This window comes from Numenius arquata, chromosome 5 (assembly GCF_964106895.1).
Source record: "Numenius arquata chromosome 5, bNumArq3.hap1.1, whole genome shotgun sequence".
NCBI lineage: Eukaryota > Metazoa > Chordata > Aves > Charadriiformes > Scolopacidae > Numenius > Numenius arquata.
In genome coordinates this window covers 34,079,669-34,102,987 of record NC_133580.1, presented here as the reverse complement: position 1 = coordinate 34,102,987, position 23,319 = coordinate 34,079,669, and the positions used below count along the sequence as shown (strand labels likewise).

The following is a 23,319-nucleotide window of genomic DNA, read 5'->3' as shown; positions in this document are numbered from 1 at the left end:
CTTTCAGCAGTCCTGCTGGCAAAGGGGCTCTTGAAGTTTATAGACATATCCATTTCCATTGGAGCGTATTTAGAATCAAGGAGTCCTAACAAGCCTTGTTGTAATTTTCTGCTGTGGTGGATGCATTGGCACAGAGGAGAAATTCAATGTACAGTGGTACAGTGCCTTTGAAAATAAAAATTTTCTGGGTTTTTTTGCAGTGAAAGAACCAGAACATGAATCTGCAAAGAAGACTAAGTGAGTTGATGTTTTATACTTTTATTACTTTAATAGCATGCATGTCCTAATTCTTAACTGACAGTGTTTGGTGCGTTTTTGTGACATCTGGATGTTTTTAAAATGCGGCTTCTTTTTTTGCCTTCTACTTCGGCATGTAAAAATCAAGATCTTTTTCTGCGTAGACCGACCTTTTAAAATCTATTGGTGCAGTCCAGTATTAATGTTTGTGCAGGAGTTTGAGATTTTCCGTAAACTTGGACTGTTTTGTTTTTCTGTACGAGGTCAGCTTGTCGACATGTTATCCTGTTCCTAAATCTAACCAGGCGTTTTTTGATATGTGAGTGTGGATCAGATTGCAAGGCATAGCTGGGAAGTATTATTGTTCTGGACTGCTAACGAGGGTCAGCACTCTCCTTGCTTTGGGATAAGCATTCTTCAGAAAGAGGATCCAACCAGTGGCTAAATCCAATGGTTCCTGCAGTCAGTGGGATTTTTTCTACTGACTTTGCATAACACTGGCTCCAGTTTTAGACAGAGAGGAAGGCAAAGTGCAGATAGGAATAGTGCATGGAGATTGCATGCTCGTTTGTGAAACTGCTTAAGATAAACTTTCTTTCTTTCTTTCTTTCTCTCTTATTTTTCTTCTATCACTTCTTTCCACAGGGAAAAGGTTCCCATCCACGTCTTTAGCCCCAAATATACAAAATTACGTGACTGGCACCATGAAGTCTCAGCACGTGTTCTTAATGTCCAGTGATTTTACCCAAGTTGCAAAAGCAAAATACAAACACTTCCTTCCTTTCTTCTTTTCCATCTGCTTTGCAAAAAAAACAAAAAAAAAAAAGAAAAAAGAAAACATTTCACTAGCCTTACTGCAAGAGAAATTCTAGCCTTTTCTATACTTTTCTAACACTTTCCTACTGATGTGTAAAAAATAAGATGAAAATGTTTTTGCGCTAATCACTAGTTGACAAAAAAAATACGGATTTAAAACAGAATAACTTGGGTTGACTGAATCTCCCAACACAGGGGTGGAGATGGCTGTTGCAGTTCTTTTTTTTGCCTTAAAGGAGTCATTTGCATTGCTGAGTTTGATGTAGGTTCTTAGAAAGCAGAAAATTATGAACAAAAGAATAAGAAATTGTATTACTTTGATTTTGGGGCTGGGGGAAGAAGACAAAGAGGGACTGTATGCACTTATTTCAAATTATTGTACTTATCAAGATAATTATCTTGGATTTCAGTAGAGTTCCAGCAGGTCAATTTTAGAGTGGTTGTAAATGTTTTACAAAGTAGAGCAAGAAGGCAGACTGCTTTTGAGCAAATAAAACATAAATAATAAAAAAAATGTTCTGATGTTGCGAGTCAAAGTGCGAGCTCAATATAAAGATGCTGCTGCTTAAACCAGAAATATGTTCACATTGTGGGAAACTTAGAAAAAATTGAGCACAATGTTGCTGTGTACCTGTAAGAGCTTCAATGCATCCTCTAACCAGAATAAGATAAGACAGTAGTATTTATTTATTACAGAATGAAGCTCATAGACTTTCTTGTGTTTATAAAAGCTTCGTGGCCCTATGGTTCTCCTGTAAAATAATGTATTATAGTAGCTACACATTCATTAATTTATGCTTTCTGAAGCTTGAAGAGTATTTTAATAAAAGTTGCTTTTATCTTAGCTCTGTCTGTTTTTCTTTTGAGTCTGTCTGACTCCTGGAATAGTCTTCTCATGCACGGAGCTGTAATTTCATTGCACCTTCACAGATTATAGTAAAAGAAACAATTATGTCCCTGTTGTGTAGTAGAAACAACCTGAATTGTACAAAACTATCACAGTAACAGAGTTCCTGATCATGTTAAAAATGGCATGTGTGTTTGTGTTGTAAATCTCGTGTTGATTTTGACAGAAATCGTAAAATGATTGACCCTTTGGGGGGGCTACAGGAGTAAGAATTGTACTGAGTGAAACTTGCTCTCGGCTTTTGCAACGGTTTACTGAATCAGAGCAGTTTCAAATCTTCAACAGTGAATTGTGAAGCACATATAAAAACCCAGTCTTTCATAATTGCTTAATGAGAACCGTTGCAATTGGCTCATAGTTTGTGCAGCTGACCTACACGCTTTTCTGATGGAATTGGTCCTGCTAACAGATTGATGTCCAATGCAAATGCTGCTGTAGACTTGGAGGAGTGTTGGGTTTTTTTGTTGCACAACTTGGAAAATTGAAAGGAATAGAGACCTTCGGAAGCATTTTAAGCTTGTGTTTCCTTTTCAGATGGTTTATACTGCTATACAGTACAGCAGTAGCTTATAGTATTTGTCATTTTATCTTTAGGAAAAGCCAAACAGAAAATGGAGACATCAGGTAATAGCCAAGTTATCTAACACTAACCATCACCGATGTGGATGCTTAGCAATGCACAGCATAAAGTACAATTAAATTTGCACTGGTAACGATGGACCAAGTCATATCACATCTTACACACCTTTTGGGTTAACTCTTTAGGGACAGTAGGGAAAAATATTCCCTTTAATAATTTCACTAAAGACTGTTTTGAGGAGAAGTGCCAATCAGTTTGATTCCCCCCTTCCCTCCCCTGCCATCGCGTGACTTGGTAGTGAGTACTGTGTTACTAAACCCAAGTGTGTTACTGAGTGCACATACACCACAATATAGTAGTTTGATAGAATACTGTGTATTAAAGTAGGAATGTGCAGTAGTGTATTAAATTTTTTTTGCTGGGTTTAAAGAATTTTTTATGAATGAAAAGGAAGACGGGAGTTTCAGAGGACATCAATTCAATGAAAAATGAAAGGTTATCACTTAGACTCTCTGTAAAGTTTTCTTCATAAGGACAGAATGGTTTGACCTTCAAGTATTTTTATGTTTTGGAGATGTCCCTAGGTAATGAGAATATCTTCACTTTGGTATTTAACTTACCGTTATGTTTATCTCTCTTACCAGCTCTTATGCCTTTGAAGGGTGAGTTGCTATAGCAAGAAATGGAAGAAAAAGCCTCTCTAAATAATCCAGAGTATATAAGCCTCTGTTTTGATTAAACACAGATAGTGATAGAGTCTATCTATTGAAGATATGAGAATAGTTTGAGAAAGGCTACAAAAATTATTAGTTTCCTATAAACTCATAATAACAAATCACTAGTTCCAAAACTGTTTTATGAACATGTGAAATGAAATTCATTTACTGCTTTAAAGATGTCATCTCTTTGCCCAATATCCCTATTGCACAACACTTGTTGAACACTTGTTGCCATTAAATTTTGGACTTTGTTACTGTTTCCAAAACAATGGGCTGCTTTTCCATTTGCATGTGGATAAAATGCCCAAACTCATGTCCAATTCTCGGCATACACCTGATCTTTGACAAAATATTGAGTGTTTTTTGATATAAATTAATAAGCTTACATTTATGAGATCACCTAGAAAGATGAATATGACAAACAATGAAATAGAAACTTCTCTTCCATCAGTAGTCTAAAGATAAATATCCCCATATAATAATATTCAACTTTTCAGGCGGAGATTCCAAGACAAATGCCCTGTCGATTTTATCATTATTGTTTATCCCTAAACTGTAACCCACTAGGGATTTTTCTGTGGATAAAATAGATTTTTCTTTTCAGCTACTGGAAGGACAGGAAGCAGAAATAGAAAGCCCCTCACTGTAATGTCTAAATTGCAGCTCTTAAACCAGTTACTTAAATCTTACAAAGGCGAAGTCTAGCTTTTATGTAAAGTTTATTTCTGCATTTTAGTAACTGATTAGTTCTAATTCTGCAGCACCCTATTTCTAAGTATGTTTTAGATATTCATTTTTAACCATCTCCTTTTGAGCAGCCAGCTACAGATTTGGTTTTGGCCTTAAGTTCTGTAGTCGCTTCATTGTGAGTGAATATAGGTCTGAATTTTCCAGATTTGTAGTTTAGCTAATCCATAGCCACTGGGAAACACTTGCCCTACTCTCGGTCATTCCTGAAACAACCTGTCGTAAATAATGCTTTTATTTTTCCCTCCCCATGTCATAAATATCTTTAAAGCATGCCTGCAGATCTACCTAATGGAGCAGGAGCCCAGGATACCTGTATTAATCTGAATAAAAACTTGGTAGCTGCCCAGACTTTGGAGATGCCAACTGTACCAGAACTTCCATCCACACCTTTACTACCTATGAGGTCTGCTCCCTGGTCGTTCCTAAGTCTGTTCAATAATTTTCAGCACTTAAGGCTCCCAGCTTTATTAAGATACTTAATTCTGCATGCTTGCATATAGAGATATAGATATATAGAGATACATATATATAAAAGGCAGCAATGCCTACTCCTCTGGCTAACCTAGTCTGATAAAAACTTGTGGTTGTGTTTGCTCTCTACCTCATAGTTTGCTTTTATTTTTGTGTATTAGTGAGATGTCTGACGAGCGCTATTCTTCAAGTAGAGGCTTTTAAGACAACATTGTCTTGATTTATTTATTTTTCCTATCACAACTGAAAAAAGTAAAGGATATTAAAAAATATTGACTAAATATATAGACTAACCTTCACAAAACTAACACCCTAAAGAAGTTGCAGCAAAAAGTGTATAAAACTTTGGGAGTGAATCTCACTAGCACTTGTGTCTGTTTCTTTTCCGGGATTTTCTAAAAGTTTTCCATCACATAATGTAGTACTAAATATATGTGTCCCATCTTTGTAAATCTAAAATACTACTTGACTTTTTGAGTTTATAAGCAGCAGGACACTTCTCAACCCTTGCTAAAAGTGTGACACTTCCTAAGTGTATTGCGACTCATTTTATCCCCCTATTTGTATTTTGCTGTAAACTCCATATTTGGGGTTTGGTTCTTGTTTTTTGTTGGTTGTTGTTTTTTTTTTTCCTATTTACTAACACTTTCATGCACAGTGGCTCCTGTTCAGCATACTAATTTAATGTGGATTAAAAATCTTTCTCTGTGTGTCTCCATTTGGTTGTATTACTGTGAATGTAGTGCAAATGGTGCTAGACCAGAACCTGCAGCCGCTCTTTTGCCGATAGCAGAGTCCTCCTCTGGCAGTGTCCCCTCTCCCAGCCTGCCTGAACACATTGCCGCAGCAGCTCCTGGGAGGTAAATCATTCAGAGGGGGTTTTGATTCAGTTAATGATCTATCTATATGTTGTTCTAGCCTAGATTTGTCTGTCTTGGGGGAGAGAGGGTTGTCTGTCATTCACTTAAAATAAATTTATTAATCAGCCGTGACGAGGGATTTTCCTGGAAACAGTAGGAGAGGGAAGGAGAAGAGAAATTAAATAAAGCTGAGCAGATTCATGAACAGTTGTGTGGATACCAGTTAAAATAAGACAAAATATTTAGCATGTGTTGGTATGCTGTCAGTGGGTGTACACCCTGTCACCTGGATGGAATGACTTTTCAGTGGTCTCAACAACACAAATGAATTCAGGGTTCTTCAACACATGGAAAAGTGCCTTTAAATATATGAAAATAATTTTTTAAAAAGTAGATTATTTAGTTTATAACATTGTGCTGTGTTGTGTTGTGATGCAATCAAAGAAAACTAGATGATTATCTGGCAAATTTCCTGTCATTGGCCTTGGGTAACTTCACAGGCACTTATCTTGGCAGATTGATGGTGTTTTGGAGGTCATCTATGGGTACTAGACAGTGACAGTAATTTGGAGGGTTAGGATTCTATTATTGAATAACATTTTCTTATGGCTTGTGTATCATGGTGCAGGAGTGTTTTTTCATTCCAGGTAGCTAGTGTTCATTACACATGCACAAGCACAAAGTCATACCACAAAACAAAGTTGCTGCTTTAAAAATGAGAATTGAATGAACAGGCCTGGTCCTGCCCAGCCCCTAGACAGAGACTCGTCCTTGTGAAAAGCATACAGGAATATGCTATTGCCATACCTGTGTGGGCTTTCTGCAACTGGAAATCTAATACTAAGATTTGGGATTGACAGTTTCCCCTTTAAAGCAATAGTCTCAACCAGCTGAGAAAGATGAGGCGAAACCTCACAGCAGAATATGTCAAGTCTGTTTTGTTGGAGTGTCTTTTGAAAGCTTTTTTTGATGTCTGGGAGAAGGAGGTACCTTCGTGACCTAAAATAGGACTAGTCAGGAAGGGGATGGTGGGTGATGACAGAGGTTTGCTTGGGCAGCCGGCCGGTACCTTCATGGTGACATTTGGCTTGAGCGAACACAGGAAAGAAGATTTGGTTGTGATGGTTTCAGCAGCACATTCTCTTAAATCCCAGGAAGCAGATGGGGTGAGTAGTTTTGAGTCACCAAAGAGGAAAAATGCACACGGAAGTTATATGGCAATATTCATGGTGGTAGGGTTTGTTTGGGGTTTTTTTGTTTGTTTTTATTAAGCAGAAAACCTAGGAGGAACAAGGCAGGGGGAAAAGTACTGCTTCCATAATTAACTTTAATGTTTACCAATGAAAATCTAGTATGATTACACCTACTGAGCTGCAGATGCCTTGCAGATACAGCTGCAACTACTGTGTTTGGATTACAGAGGAGTTCCTTCTAAATCCTAGCTCTGGATCTGTGTCCAGGGAAAGGAAATTTCAATCTGCTCTCACTCAAGACCTGTGGCTCTAAGTTTATTATTGGCAAAATTAACCTAGCAAGAGAGCAGCTTTAAAATGAGCAATGGGAAATTGGAAAGGACAGCTGCATTTGTGGTGGTTCAGGATGAGAGTTGACGTATTTGTACAAATAGTCAAAAAAGTGGATGATATTTTCTACTCAAGAAGGGCAGAAATCTGAGCAGCTTCTGCAGAGCTGTAGAAGTGAAGGATTAGCATTGAGTGTGGGAAGGAGAACATAAATTATTTGACAAAGCTATGTAGTCTTGATTCTCTCCTGAAATGAGATGTAATCATTGTAGCAACTATATTTGGGTTTTATGTTTTGTTACTGAGACGATATCGCTGCTTTTATAACACTCTTTTGGGTGGGGAATACACCCAAAGCTGATCTCCAAAACCCCTTTTTTATGAAATGGCAGCTGTCAGAAATCTGTATGGAGCAATTGGTGCATGCCGTGTCAGACTTTACTTAGTAGAGTAGAACTGGGCCATCCAAAGGTCATAGACTTGCTTTTGCCACTAAAGCCTCGCGTTTGTTGTTGATGACTGGCATAGGTCTTTGTTTTCCTAATGGTCTCCGTGTTTTCTTGGCTGAAGCTCTGGTGATTTGTACCACCCACTACTGAGCCACCAAGAAGGAGAAAGAACTTGCTGTGAAATGTATGAAGGATCTGGATTTGATTACTGGATCAGAGTTAGGTTCACTGCTTATAAGGCAGACTTCATAATATAAACCATAATGCTTTTTTATTGTCGTTCTAGTTCTTTATTGAAAGCCTAAACTAGTCATATGGCAATGTAGCCAACTACTGTAATTTATAGTGTATTATTACTCAATTTCATATATGCAATGTCCTCCTATAACTTCAACAGTAAAGTATTTAAAAGCAATTACAGCCTTTCCAGAAAGTTGCAAAACGTCATCTTAAAAAGTCATCATGGCAACTTTAAACCATGTAAGCCACAGAATGTGGCACTTCCTGAGAAATATATAACTAATATAAAGTAGATCCAGTGCCAGCAAGTCCTCAGATTGCTCTTTTATATACATGTTTTTTACAGTCATACAGACCTACTTTTATCTTTTCTTTTAATGGAGCTATTGCTGATAGTTATAAATTCAAAGGCTTTGTATTTAATAGCAGGTATCGATCCTGATTTTTGTTGTGTACATTCTGATTAGTGGACAGCCAAGAATATGCTCTGCAGAAATTGTGATCTCTGAGAGTAATTTCTTACTCCTTTTCTAGCTACTGCCAAAGCAAGTGAAAAATGGAAATGCAATGAGTATGTACATATGAATAAGATTTGGAGTCAGCTTGCTCTCCCTTTGGAGCATATACCCAGTGTGATTTATTCCCCTTCTCCTCGCCTTCTTCAAGGCCTTTTTTATGTCTTATAAAACATCTTCATAAGGCTGCTGTATGAAGATTTGGAGAACTTGAGGGCAACTCCAGGAAAGGGTGTAGTCTCTGCATACCCCTCTTCTGTCATAAATTGTTTTAACTGCTGCTGTACTCTCCTCAACTCAGCCAGATCTCCTTTTTGGCAGGGTTGACGTTTCTACATCAGTTTTCCTAAACAGCTTCCCTCAGTTGTAGTCATCATGCAAAAGGGAATTTGAAAAGACAGGAGCTGTTTATTTAATTGGCAAATGAGCATCAGGCTGGGGAAGACAGGAGGCCTCAGACTGGCCAAACTAAAGCTGACAGATCTTTTATGATTGTCTTGGTTTGGTGACAAGCAAGAGGAAGTAAGATATGGGGGGGAAAATATGGTGTTCCTGTGGTGAATGCTACTTGTCCTTCTGCTTTGTTTTACTTCAGAGAACTTTTGTTTGAGAATCCTTTGGAAGCCTTACCTAAGTGCACACTTTATCCCTCTGAAATTGTTCAGGTTTTGAATACCTGCAGCCAAGTAGCCACAGTGTCTAAAGTTATCTACTTACATTAGGTAGAGTTTCCAACATACTGGTTGTGCTCTCGTTCAAGTTTGTTGTCGATGTTTTGAGTAGCTACTTTAAACCACCCAAATACTTTGGGTTTGTGGTTAAAAAAGCCTGGCTCTAACCTCTCAAGCTTCAGCTGTAAAAATGCCCCAAAGAACCAGTTTCAGCATGGTCTGATTCCTAGGGGATGAGTATTTGGTTTCTAGCTAATTAAAAAAAGCCCTCACATGCTACTCACTTGTTCTTCTTATGAAAGATGCAAGAACACCAGCTAGAAAAGATTGTCCATTACTGTTTGGTATTTTTAATAAAAAGAGAAATTTCTTCTCTGTATGTTGTCTTGTGAAATTACTTGTGAAATTAACATCAACTAGGAAAATAACTGCAGAGTTGCCTGCTCCAGATGCAGCAAGCTTTTTGACAGCTGATAAAGCACCTCTTCTGCCCGTGATGTACGCTGTGGCCACGCAGACCTCTAAGATCCCTCTGCCCACTGCTGCGATCGAGTGGCCACCTTCTGCAGTTCCACTGGTGGAAACAGCCCTTGGGCTGCCTCCCACTCCTGCCAGGTACACCCCAGCCAGCTGCCTTAAAAAGGCACGATTGAGAACTAGAATTTTACATACTATTTCATATGATTTTTGATTTTTTTTTTTTTTTTTTAATGATGCTATCAAGGTGGAGCTGCCCACAGGTGTTTCCTGACCCTCACACTGCTCTGGAAATTTGCATAGCAATTAGAAATTGAAGTAGCTTTTAGACAAAAGATAGAAAAATGATTAAAAAAATTAAAGTGGCCCCTAGATGGAGGTGGAGAAATCAGTCATGGGTAGGAGATTTGGTTGGAAGGTGACTTTGTTGTGAAAAGCGGGTGGTGTGGGGTAAATATATAGTGTCAAAGTATGGAAGAAGGTTTTTGGGGGAAGGCACAGCAGTGTGTATGTATGGTCAAAGAATCATACAAATAATGTATGATTCTTTGATACTACACATATTATTCACTTGGCTTTCAAATGTTAGTCACCCTTACTATAAAATATGTGGTTTTTAATTGTCCAGAAACCTGAAGCTTTTGGAGGAGAATACAAGCATTAACTTTTGTAGTGACGGGACATCTGGAGTATAATGTTTACCAACAGGGAGAGCAGTTCCCTCAATAATTAACAAGCAGGGCTATTAAACCATGCCTGTTGGGGTTCTTTTATGGGTAACAAGGGCTTTTCAAAATTCTTAAATGAACTATTCCTGAGCTTTAGTTAACATTTCCAGAAGTATAATAGGTGTTTTATTAATGACTTTTCTTCTCTTGCTGCTTTTGGGCAGGGATGATGCATCTCTGCCTACTTGCAAAACGAATTCTTTCAGTAAAATCTCAAGCTGTCAGACTAAATCATCTGTAAGTCATACAAGGTAAATCTTTTAAGGTATATCTACAGCAGACTGCTTAGGTGTAAGCAAGGTTTTCAGGCAGCATTTTTGCATTTAAACCCGAGAAGTGGTGTAAAGTATAGTTGCGTGTTTGGAGTGTTTTGTTCACTTTGAAATGATTTTAAAAAATGCACAGCAATACTGTGGGTAATCTTGAAATTTTAAAATAGTCTGGGTTATGGAGTCACAGAATCACAGAATGATACGGGGTTGGAAGGGACCTCTAGAGATCATCTAGTCCAACCCCCGTGCCAAAGCAGGTCCACCCAGAACAGGTTGCACAAGAACGTGTCCAGGTGGGTTTTGAATGTCTCCAGAGACAGAGACTCCACCACCTCCCTGGGCAGCCCATTCCAGTGCTCTGCCACCCTCAAAGGAAAGAAGTTCCTCCTCATGTTTAGATGGAACTTCTTATGTTCCAGTTTGTGCCCATTACCGCTTGTCCTGTCACTGGGCACCACTGAAAAAAGACTGGCCCCATCCTCCTGATGCCCCCTCTTTAAGTATTTATAAGCATTGATCAGATCCTTCTCTTCTCCAGACTAAAAAGACCCAAGTCCGTCAGCCTTTCCTTGTAAGAGAGGTGTTCTAGGCCCCTAATCATCTTTGTAGCCAATTGTGTTACCATTGTAGAAACAATTTTGGAGCCAGTGTTGTTTTCTTTCACTTCTTTTTTTTTTCGCTTGTTCACATTCCTCCCAACCCAGATAATAAGTAGGGAAAATGACAAGGGGGTTAGGAGCACATCAGATTTGGTAAAGGCAGCTAAAAGTAGACCTACTGAAGTTATATCACCAAATATACCAAAGCTTTCCATGTTTATTGTTTATTATAAGGAGGAGGAGAAGCTAAAAGATCTTCAGGGCTCTTTCTGTCAGAACCACAGAGAATTAGATGGATCTACGTGGAGGGTCCTGGAGTTCAGTGGGAATGACCCAGGGGTGCGAGGCAGAGTCTGGGATGGGAAATTTGAAGGCTGATAGATGCTGAATCCAGTCTTGATGAGGGGAATGTTTTATTTGTGGGTGAAATAAAAATTGCTGTTAACTACATTAATATTCAAGTGGCTAATACATTGCCTGACGTCTTTGTGAACTGGGAACCTACAGTCACATAACTTTCCAGTGGTTAATGTAGTTGGGTATCATACCAAGTCTCTGTCAATCTTCCATGCTTTCTCTGTTTTCTCCTCTGTTGTCTCAAAGCTTCTGTGCGAGAAAAGTTCTTCTGGAAAGTCCTTTGGGAAGTCTGCCGAAGTTAGGACCTGCTCCTCTTCCTGTTCTTTCTCCTTCCAAGCAGAGATCAAAAATTAAGAGCATGGCTGCTGCTGCCGTGTCTGCTGCCATTGCTGTCCGGGCCAGGTAGACATCAGCTTTCAATGGAACATTTTATGGCTTGGTTTAAGAAAGTTCAAGCTCACACAAGAATAATCGGTTCCTGGCAGGGTTGCAAAATCAGGTCTTCCACAAGAGCATGGTTGACAAGTTGTTAGAATATGTCCAAGGCTCCCATGCCCTATTTTTAGCTTAGCTCCAGACTGCTACTCTCTACTTTGGTGAGTAATTCTATCTTTCTGATCCTCATGATACCCATTTTACAGTTCAGTCAGTAAACTAACTGTCAAAAATAATTATGTTACATGGGTGACAAAGAATAATCTGCATCTTTGAGTAACTTTTGGATGCTTGAAGACAGTAACTCTCCGAGTTGCGTCTAAATCTTTATTGAATTGCTTTTTTATAAAGGCTTACTTAGACCAGTGGTCTCAAGTTTTTTAATCGTGCACCCATATCAGTAAAAAATTTTTGAGCATGCATCTCCAATATATTTATATATTACTAAATTATATAAATGTTCTAATGTACTAGTATATTATGTACATTATAAAACATACACAAACCTAGAAATTAAAAAAGGATGAGAAAAAGATTAAATAAACACTAGTTTCAAATATATTTTCTATTTTATTATTGCTAAAATAAAATAAATTTCTTCTCATGCCCCAATGGGTTGTCTTGTGCGTTCCCTGCGGTGTGTCACCTCCACTTTGGGGACTGATTATTTAGACATAATTTCTACATCGTTTGTCCTAGGCTGAGTTTCTCCATACTGCTACAGAGCTTACAGGCTTTTCATAAGGGATTTTGGGGTTTCAGTGGTCCCAGCCAACTTGAACTTTGTTTGGTCACCTAGTTTGTTTACATGGTCTTTGGCTTTGGCTTGCTAGACTCTCCGAACCTAGTGTCTACCGCTCTCTCTTGGATGCCCTGCTCATCACGCCTGTCACTAAGCCTCCTCTGCAGGCCATCGGGCCCTCCAGGAAGTCCACAAGTGCTCTGGAGTTGCAGAAGAGCAAGAGGTATTGTCCGAGTGCGGCACGTGGTTGGCACTGAGGACTCACGAGGAACTGGCTTCTCCTTCAAAGCCTGTTTCTGTTGTCTGCACGCTTGAAGCAGTCTGCCTGTTGTGGTCTTTGGCACGAGGTCACCAACGCCAAATCCTGCTGGTTTTCACCTCCTTGCAGAACTAATCTGCACCCTGGTCCTGGCAATGGTGTTTGTGCAAGTTCACTGTACTAAGCAAAGGTTTCCTCACACTGGCATCAGGGGCCTCTCTGAGATGCACACTGCTGTTCATCTTGTGTTGTGAACCTCCGAGGGAGGCACCGTCACTCTAAATGGCCAGCTGGAGAATAAACAAGGTATTCTAGCTTGAAACCTCTATCCAAGTGAATTATTTGCAACAGTTTCATGAGCAAGTAAGCGGCATGTTAGGCTGCGAGGGTGCTCTGGGAACAAAGAGCTGCTATTTTTCAAAGCTCGCCTTTAATGTATAAAATCAAATAACTGGCATGCGGTGCAGCAAATAACTATTTTGAAACTTATTTGCTGTCTAAGTCCTTTGTTCCAGCGCTGATTCTGTTCAGTGCACAGGACTTTTTGTTCTCGTTTCCTGACCACAGCTATGTTAACGCTGTAGAAAGTTGCTTTTATGTAATGGACTTCAGCCTCAAAGGCAGAGATCTATTTGGTGATTTTACAGGACAGTATGTTGTGCTCAGGAAGAAATAATTTGTGGGCTTTTGTGTACTTATTTGCATTTTCACAAAAGTAAAAACCTTCTAGAGATAAGGCCCAATTATAAGTAGAGCTTGATGTAAAAAATTTCTGTTGAGTAAGATGTATTAGATCTTTTCCTCCTGTTTCATGGCTTCCAAGGTGACCTCAGTCACTGGAAAAGGCTAAAGTAGCCCTAACTTTGGGGAGAGGAAATGGTAGTTATTAGACACCAACAGGCAATCTTAAGTGGTATCAGATTTTCCAATGTTGTGATATATCTGCTTTAAAAAGAGAAAAAAAAATAATATTGACAGAATTATAGTGATATAATGCAACCTTAAATACTATTTTTCTTTTTGCCACTGAGTGATACTTACGAGGAAATTGTTTTATGTGCACATTCAAAGGGAAAACCTCTCCAGGAGTTCTGATACCTGCGCACCACGGGTGAAGTCCAGGATGTGCTGCCAGCAAGACTATTCTTTAGCTGTGGTGTTTGTTTGTTGATACGTTAGTAGAGCCAGTAATGGTGCTGACTTCCCTTTTCTTTTTTTCCTTCACTCACTAATGTGCATTGTTTATGGCATAAGCTGCAAATGAAGATAGATTGTTTCAAGAATGGAACCAAACCCCTTCCTGACTCTGAGCCGGTTGCTCTATGTTTATCCATCGTTTGCTTACCATACTGGGAGAAATTCTCCTCGTTTTGAAGGTTTATTTTTGGAGATGCAAACACTTATTTCTGCTAGAAAGTCGAGATTCCCAAACTGGCTCTGTCCAGTTCCTGTCCCTTGTGAGTACCTGGCATTGCCCATCAGGAAGGGTAGCAAGCCATGGAAGACTTTTCATCCTGCCATGAAGGTTTTTCTCCATTTATCTCTTCCAGCTGGCAGAGCTGAAAAGAGATGTGCTGGGGAGCCAGGAGGTATACGGGGAATACAGAGACCATAAAAGCCTGCCCAAAAGACCTGATCGGTACTAGATATATCAAGATCCAGGCTGAACATCTTGAAATAAACATCCACAGATTATTAGGGTTTTTTAAATGTTAGTTATAAACTTGTGAAAAACGAATTTTCTCTTAAACCTTTGCAACAGCCAGGTTATCCTGATTTAGGTTGCTGCGTACAGGTGGTGGCGTAAGGCCATACAGGAAATTTGTGATTTTCAGGCTGTTAGGGACATTCCAAATTGGGTATGACCTAAAGTTTGAGAAATGTGATGTAGCAGTACCATTAGTCTGGGGACGTTACACATAAATAGCGTTTTTGAAGGATTTTTGCCAAAATAGCTGGGGTTGATCTGAAGTTACTTTCAACATACCAGGGCAATGATTTCTGTTTGCCTTACTATCATCCTGAACTGCCAGCACTGGCAAGGAGGAGGGGGTTGCCAGCAGATGAAGCTGTAGGAAGGAAGCTTTGTGCTGCTTCATCCCGGTGAAAAAAAGAGCACAGCCCTGTTGTATGGATCCAGAAACGTAGGAAAAAGAGAGAGAAGACAACAAATTATGCTTACAATTTCCTGTCATTAAGTATATATTCTCATTTAAGTTCAACAAAGATCAAGCAAAACTAATCAATTATGTCAGAAAAAAGAAGAAAAATATAATTGATTTGAGAGAAATGTACCCAATGAATGTGAGAAACTAGGTATTAAAATGTCTTTGCATTACTGCCTATCTAATGACATACTGTAATATGTGTACAAATATAATGCTGAAAAATTATTTTAAGTGGCAGCTCACTTCATCCCCCAACACAATAGCTGATAAGGAAGGAAAACTGAAATCTTATGTCCTATAACTAAAGAGGTGAATATATGACATTGTATAGTAGAATCACGTGATCAAAAACCAGCTGGTTCAACCAAGAAAGCGAAGTAAACAACTTTGGGGTTTGTGTTTCCCAGTTCTAGTTTGTGCAACTTTCATGAAAAGGTAATGAATCTATTTTACCAGGGTAGCTTATGCTTGTTTCCACTATCTCCAGGGAAAAACCTCTAGAAGGTTGTAGCTATACCAAAAGCAGGGTTTCCATTTTGTTGTGCAGGAGGGTTGCTCCCCCCTCTTGCACATAAAAGGGAAATATTTCCCTTTTATCCCTTTCACTTCACCGACTCTGTTCCAAAAAGCTGGCTGTCTTAAACTGCTCTGTACTGGGTAGCTTCCAGAGAACTTGACCTTTGTCTGACTTAGTATCTGTTATTAACTGGCCTGAAGTGGTACTGAACATTCACGTGTTTTTTTCCCCTGCCAGACTCCTCAGAAATTGACTTTTTTTTTTTTGGTATAGCAGCCATGGAATCTTTCACTAAGCTAAGCATTCATCCTGATGGCACCAGAGATAGCCTTAAGTTTATGGGCATTTGTGTTTTTAAACAAACTACATATACGCAGCAAAGGAAATGATGTATTTAATATCTTGCGTTTCCAAGAATTGGAGCTCTGCCCTCAAATTAAATCGCATGGCAAAAATGCTGGGAAATTTTGGGAGACAGTAGCAAGAATGGGCATTGACTTGGCTTTTGCTTTATCTACCTGAAACTATGTCACATACAATTACTTGAAAAGAGGATAGTCTGACCTTGTGAGATAAACACTGGTCTTTATTGTGAGAGAATACATTTTCTGAAAGATGCTTTGAATTGTTTCTGTGTAGAGCACTGCTTACAGCAGGATTACATACGCCCTCACTGTAACTTGATATGGAAATACCTCCACCCACACAACTTTCCCTGCCTTTTCTTTTTATTATTTTATTTTGCATTTTCTTCTCTCTTGCAAGTTATTGGAACACTGCTAGGTTAACAGAAAATGTAACCACAGTTTTTAAAAGCTGACCGAGACCATGGGTTTACAGTAGGGGTGGGAACAAGGTCAGCACTCAGTATTTCTTGTCTTCTGTTTCTCTATTGTTACATCAGAAAGCCCTCACAAAAAGGCATATGTATTTCCCCCATTCGTGGGGTTCGGCATCATTCTCATACCTGGCTTTTTCTGGTTTCCTATATATGTCTTCAGCTAACACGTATTTTTATACTGGGAAAAATACATCATGTGATGTGTACGACTCAAACAACAAACATAGCTTAAAGCAAGAATTTGAGATCTAAGATTCAAGTTTTAAAACTGTTTTAAAGCTGTAAAACTTTGGAGAAGCATCTGTGTAACGGTTTACTTGGTCTTAGGGCAAGCAAACTGTTCTTTCCTTATTATGAAGCTGCAAGTTTCCTTAATAGAAGTGTTTCAAAAAGTTTGTATTAAAAATTTCCTTTCTTTTTTCCCTTCAGTATGATATCAAGTGCTGTGTGTATATTTTAGAAGCCATTTATTCAGGTTTCTGCATCCTGCTTAATGCCTTCTTGGGGTTAACAGACGACCAATAGGCAGCAATGTGTAATGCAAGGGAAGTCTTACTTTTTCGTTAAACTATTTGTTTTAGAAGCCATGAAGCAGAATCAAGGCTATCATATTCCACTTGGTTGTGCCAGAAACCAAGAGGAGTGATTTGCTCACATCTTCACTTTTTTCTTTTTTTCTTTTTTTTGTCTTGTTTTTGTCTTCAAAGATTTAGTGTTCTTAAGGGAAAATAACCTCACAGAATTCCTGGCCATCTGAAGAAAGCATTTACAGACTGTCTCTTAGATACTACATGACCTCTCCTGTCAGCAAGCTTCCTCAGACCACAGGGGACTTGTTTCTGACTCAGGCAGTCATTCTGGACAACAAGTAGGAGTTAAAATATCATTTATAATCCAGAAAACTATTAGGAAAATACCGATGTACCAGACTGAGTTGGGGCTCAAGTGATAATGTTTACAGATGGATAACCTGGTAACTTGGGCTTGTATGAAGAAAAAGTCCACCCAGACGTCTTGAACCTGTTTGGGAAAATCTGAGAGACTTGCCCGTTGTTACTATTTTAGTGGTGTTAGAAGTTACACAACAACAAGCTGTATTTCATTTTTGTTAGGATCATGGCTTCTCCTTTGGATAATAACAACATGACACATAGTTATCTTCTCTAAAGTGTGTGCGAAGAAATTCTAGGCAGCATTATATAGATGTTTCCGTGGAAGGATGGAGCAAGGTTTAGGCATCCGTAGCCCTAGACCATGTGTTTTTCTTCTCTTGGATTTTGGGGGGAGAGAGAGGGGCCTCAAAACCTCTAACTACATTCAGAAGGATTTTCCAGTGCAAATTTCTTAAATGCCTTTTAAATGTGTTCAGCCTTGTCTTGATGCACCTGATTTTGGGAAGGAAGGGGGTGTGGTATGGATGCAAATATTCTCTGAAATTCAGTCTCTGAAAAACTGGAGCTCATTTCACGTATGACCTGGACACGCTTCCTCCCCCGCAGGTTCCTTGCCCATAGCCCCTCTTACCATGTTTAGTGACGGGGCAACCATCTGGCAAATGTTTTTTTCTCCCTGTTCTCCCACCGGAAAAACAGGGTGTAATACAGAGTTTGATGTTTGGGGAGGTAGATGAGGAGGAACAACAGAGGAATTATTACTTGCTTTTAAGTCTATTTTGCCTGTTTCCACAGGGCTTTTGTTGGCCCAGGGCAGGTAAATCTGCAGAACCTGTTGTGAGCTCTGGATAAAGTTTGCACTGGCACTGGAGCCCTGTGTGTGTCCCCACACACTGGCCCCCTAGAAGGTTCATTCTTTTCCATACATACCCTTAGGCATAGGGCTGCACTGTGCAGCAGTTGTTCTCCATGGGAATTCCGGAGATTGTGGTGTGTATGCTCTAGCATGTGTCAAAGACAGAGAGGTGTCTTCAGCTCCTTCTTTGCTGGACTTTTTTCTTCAGCTGTTTTTGCAATCTGTTTCCCTTGCAGGATTATTTTGATTTATCTTCCCATAATGTATTAATTAAACACATCATGGGTTTTCAGGACACGAGACTCTGTGTCAGTCAGGCTCACATTCCACCATTCCTTCATTCTTGCAGTGTTGAAACCCCTTGCCCAAAGCTTGACAGCAGAGCATTCACATCTTGCAAACAGCATTGTCTTTCTTGAAATGGATGTGACTCTTGGTTGCGTTAGTTTTCATCATGGTAAACTTTCATTTTTGCTGTAAGTAAAATGGAGGAGGAGGAATCGTTTAAGAGATATGAAACAGAGTTAAAAGGTTAAAGGTGGAGTTAGAAGGTAGGCTTGTCATTAATAACAGTACAAGTGTTCTGGCATCAAAATGTGCTTGACCTGAACCTGACCTATGAGTGTCATCTGGGAAGTCTGAGAAAGCTACTCAGGCGGAACTTGGTAAATATGTAAGGTTTATCATTCCTCCTTCAGTTTTCCAGTGAAGACACTGAAAGCGGATGGGAATTGTCTTCCATAACCTATTCATTTTCTTGAATTTCTGTATATATTTTTGTCTCTTTCAATCCATATATTTTCTAGGTAATTAATCTTGGGTCATCGTTGTACAATATCCTAGTGAGTTACAAAATACTTGTAGGGCTAATTGTGGGTATTGTACAGCCACTTTGTAGAAGGTAAGTGCACTTCTGAAAGGATACATAGCTATATTTATGAGGAGGATAAAAATAATTGGAGTTTGGGTGTTTCTCAGTGTAGAAGAACAAAATAAAATGTTGAGGAATTAATTTTGAAGCAGGAATTTGAAGAAGCTTAGCACTTAAAAGGTTGAACATCTCCAGGGTGCAGCATTTCTTTGAAAGAGAGATGAAGATGGATCTGTCTTTCTCTCCAGAGAACACTGCACGTGTGCTCCCAGGCAACTGTGTGATTAGAGGCTGTAATTCAGGAAAACCAGTGTGTGAACTTTTTCCTGCAGCCCACCATAGGTGATAATATCTCACTGGAGAGACTTGCCAAGCTGAAGTAGCAGCCCATGTGTGAAATTAACAGGCTGTAGTCCTGGCTTAAGTGTATTCAACTCTTGCTTGAAAGAACCAGGCACAGAGTACAAAGGGTGTCCAAGACCTATCAGGAGTTTTCCCCTGATGCCAACATGATCCCCTCTGTCAAGAGCGACTGCTTCAAGCTTTTCCCTTGGGAAGCTTCTCTCTAGGATAGGCGACTGGCACATAAACCACTGGCACATAAACAAAAATCACAGGTGGTTTTATAGCTGGGTTTATCATTGCCTTTTAGTTTGGAGTCATTAGGATTCACCTTTCCAGTCTTTTCGTTTTCTAAATGAAAGTCTAAGTATCTCCAATAGTCTGTTGTTTCAGGACCCAGTATGCCATGTCATGCACAAGCCTCAGCATTAAACCATGAAAATGGCAATGGTGGAAGTAAAAATTGGCATTACAACTAGCCTTGTGGCTAGTGTCAGTGTACTTCCTTGCCTATTCCTACTATAAGGTTGCAGTTTGCCAGCAGCACACCTCAGCTATTTCTACATTTTTCTGTCCTCCTTCTGCTGAAGGATTGTTTGTCTTGCATCCATTTTTGCTAGTTAAGCAGCCGCTTCTGCGTGAAGACAGCTACTGACTCAGCAGGATTTTTCTTATTTATGAAAGATGATTTGTATGTTCCAGACAGAGGCAGTAAAGAGGTGCTAGGCTTGAAAAGTGATTTGACAAGTGCGATGAGTCTTTTGGATGGAGAAGGAGGAAACTTCCTTTTCTTTTTTTTTTTTTTTTCTCAAGAGTGTTTTGAGGAATTCTCAAAGTTGTGATGGGGCTCTGGCCTAGAGTGGGTTTGGTGGGTTATGCGTCAAATGTACTCAACGGTATAGAAGGAGATATCTTTTGCAGACACACACTTTTTTCATAGTGGAAGCCAGTCCTAAACTACCTCCTCTTCAACTACTGAGCCTGCTACTTAATGTCAGAGTATGTCTTCCTGTCTTTTTTTTTTTCAGTCTGCAACAGTGCTTTTATGCAGTATTATCTCCGCTGCCTCAAAATCTGTTGTTAAAAAGACTTGTATCCTAAGCCTTTAAGTCTAATGTGTACCTTAAATGGCTCCATTTGCACTATACGAATGCCTTTAAATGTCTGTTAACATTTGAACATAACAGAATGCCAGGTCTCACTTTGTGCTTCGCTGGGCTTGTGCACTTTGCATATAGCAAATCCATCAGTGTCAGTTCGGCACAGCCACTGCTGTTATCAAAAGCCTACAAATGCAGTAGCTGTTACTCATTAAACTGAGCGTTCAGATATATTCTCTAAACGCTGAATCTTTTTTTGTGCCTTACCCAGGAAAAGATTCTAAATACATCAATTATTAACCCTGTAAATCTAGAGACAAAAAAAAAAATATCAAGGTTATGAATTTGCGTTTTGGCCTCACAGTGTGTTCAAGTTCTCGCATGCGGTATGGGTAAGGCAGTGCTGTGCGTGTGCAATACTTGTAAAGTAAAAAATAGCCCCAGGATTTTCACTTTACGAACTTGGCACAATCTCTAATTCTCTGAATGACCCCGGTGAAATATGCACAATGCATGTGTGCTGTAAGTTTGGTTTTCTCCAATAGAGGAAAGAACACAAGAAGGCTTGTAATGTGTTAACTGATAGGTTTCCAGATTGCACAAAATATATATTTGGAATTGTCTTGGATGTGTTTCACACAGTTGTTGAGTTCATTTCCTGTTTTTGTCATCCTCTTAGTTTGCAAATGACCTTCATTAGTAATTACTCCTCTACTTTGAAGATTTTTAATGAAAATAATGAAAATACTTGTTTTCAGCTTCCCAAAGGCAAATATCCATTATACAAATACTGTTACACTGCATAAAAATTTTGTTATGATAACTTTCTCATTCTTGAACAGCCTCTGGAAATGAGAAATGAAAAATTTTCTCACTTGCAATGTAATTAGTGGCTACTTACAATCTATGTGAGTTGTGATTAAGTGCAGTTTTCATCATGCATGTTTTTAAATAGCTAAAAGAGTTCTGCTAACCCTTAAAATATAAAAGCAGCTGTAAACTGCTCTATATAAAATATTATGCATGTTGTTTAATGAATAAAGAAACTTACAGCTCTTAAAATATTTAATTATTTGGGGGATCAGTGGTCCATAGAAGAAAATTGCATATAATTAAGTCACTTTCAGATTGAAGATTTTTATTAAGATCTGCAATTATAATCTGACTGTATGAGTATTTGCCTACTCTCCAAAAAAAAAAAAAAAGTATTGAAAAATTCTGGGAGTGTACCAAATTTACAGTAAGGGTTTAACCTGTATCGCACCAACACTTAATTATTTTTAAATGGAAATTGTGAAGGGATTTGGTTGTCTATATTGACTTTTGGCAGGAATACTCAAGTGTCCAGCTCTTAAAAAGCAGCTTGAAAATATAACTTCCACAGCATTCTCATGGGGTGATCCCCCCCTGCATTGGTGATGACAGGGTAGTGGGTGCTGCTGTGCTACACCAGGGTGCGGAGATGTCGCTCCACATCTCCCTTTCACAAATTCTCTTGTTTTAGCGAGAAATGCATTTTCTTTTTTTCCTCCCTCGTCTCTGAACAGTGATTCCCTGGAGGCTACCCAGCCCGCTGCTTTTACAGCGGCCTCAGCGAGGAGCATGCCCGCCCGCCAAGAAAACGCCGAGGTGAGACCTGCTCCCACCAGCGCCACATCTGCTGCAGCCCTCAAGCCAACGGGACCCCCAGGTGCTGCCAAGTACTCCGGCTGGCAGCCCACAAACCAAGCAGGTAACTTGCAGTGAGGCTTTTTCTTGGTTGCTTTAAGACCTTTGGGTAGCTCAGGGAAAATATACTTCACCGTGGGTGTTAAAACAGCAGCCTTCAAATGACCGTTTGTGTGGGTTGAGTACAGGCCAGTTTGTTTAGAAAAGAGGGGAAGAAAAACGGATTTAGTAAGTATCCTCATGGATGTAAATGGCTTCACAGACAAGTAAAATCAGGTGTCTCTGACCAGTATTAAAAGCATATATACCAATCAGATACATATACACACTTCACAGTTTCAACTTGGCGCTTCCCACGTGACTGTAAATTCAACAGAGACTATTCCATGCCTCGGGGTGAGAATATCAACAGACGTGTGTTTTCCAAGTGATCTTTTCTGAAGTACGTATTAATTGAAAAAAAAAAAAAAAAAAAGAAAAATAAAAAGAAACCTTATAGAACATTAGAGTGGTTATGTATTTGACATTTGTAGGTTTTATTTGAGCAAGGTACCAGAGTATTGCATAGGTTTGTGGTACGGAGATTTGTTAAAAGGTAGGTTCTTGCAAGGAGTATTTACACAGCTACTACCTTTGAATGTAGTTTGGTGATTCTTGCATGTCTTTTGTCTGGAAAGCAGGCCATTTGCTTATGAATACTCCCATGTTATAACCATATCTGTATTACAATGTGCAATATGTGAACTGTGTACCTATGTTTTCGTAATATCGCATGCTGTAATTTGGGGTAATCTGTTGATTTAACTTGTTTCTTAAACTGAACCAGTCTTTGGTGCTGACCTGAATTTGAGTAGTAATTTCAAAGGATCTGGGAAATCTGTATTACTTCTTAAGCTTTAAATGCAGATTTTTATTGGAACATGAATGTTCTTGATTCACTTTCTTACAGGATCTAAGACGCTAAATAGCTTTTTTTCTTTCTCATTTTAGTTTTACTCTTGAGGGTTTTTCCCTCTTTAAAAGTACATCCAGTCCAGAAAAGGAACTACAGAGGCCCTGGCATAAAAATAAAGATAAAACGTATGGTGCTAATGCTGTGTGGTTTATAATGATTTTGGCACATTTGGCTAAATTACTGTTGAGCCTGGTAACAAATATAGTCTGTTTTGGACATGCAGTTCTGCTAGCAAGCCTCAAGATGGCAATACACTGTCATTTCTCTATTTCCCTGTCAAATATAGAGTACATTCTTAAGGACAAGGTAAAGACTTAAATTTAGCTCAGTTTAATTCTAGCATTGTTTTACTACTTTGAGTTAGCTATCATCAGAGGAAAAACACCCAACTCTTTTTAAAGTTGCATCTTTGGTAGCATGTGTACTTAAGGCAAATGTTTGTGGGAATATGATAGTCCTACCTTTTGTAAGCTACTGATTGTGCTCCATCTCTGACGTAAC

The 23,319-nt window shown here is 39.1% G+C and overlaps 1 protein-coding gene across 12 annotated transcripts in view; it reads left to right on the top strand.

The window, feature by feature from the left end:
• PDLIM5 (PDZ and LIM domain 5) overlaps window positions 1-23,319 on the top strand; it is a 133,258-nt gene that overhangs the window by 83,694 nt on the left and 26,245 nt on the right. For 10 of the 12 annotated variants that reach the window (XM_074147856.1, XM_074147851.1, XM_074147852.1 and 7 more), the window contains 2 exons: window positions 201-237; window positions 883-1,896. In XM_074147856.1, coding sequence (XP_074003957.1) covers window positions 201-237; window positions 883-976 — 131 coding nt within the window. In that variant the 3' untranslated portion in view covers window positions 977-1,896. Of the gene's footprint in view, window positions 1-200; window positions 238-882; window positions 1,897-2,554; window positions 2,585-4,277; window positions 4,413-5,223; window positions 5,341-9,158; window positions 9,354-10,107; window positions 10,195-11,417; window positions 11,574-12,439; window positions 12,572-21,742; window positions 21,928-23,319 lie in introns of those variants that run through there. The other 2 variants (XM_074147846.1, XM_074147845.1) reach the window with 1 other exon arrangement.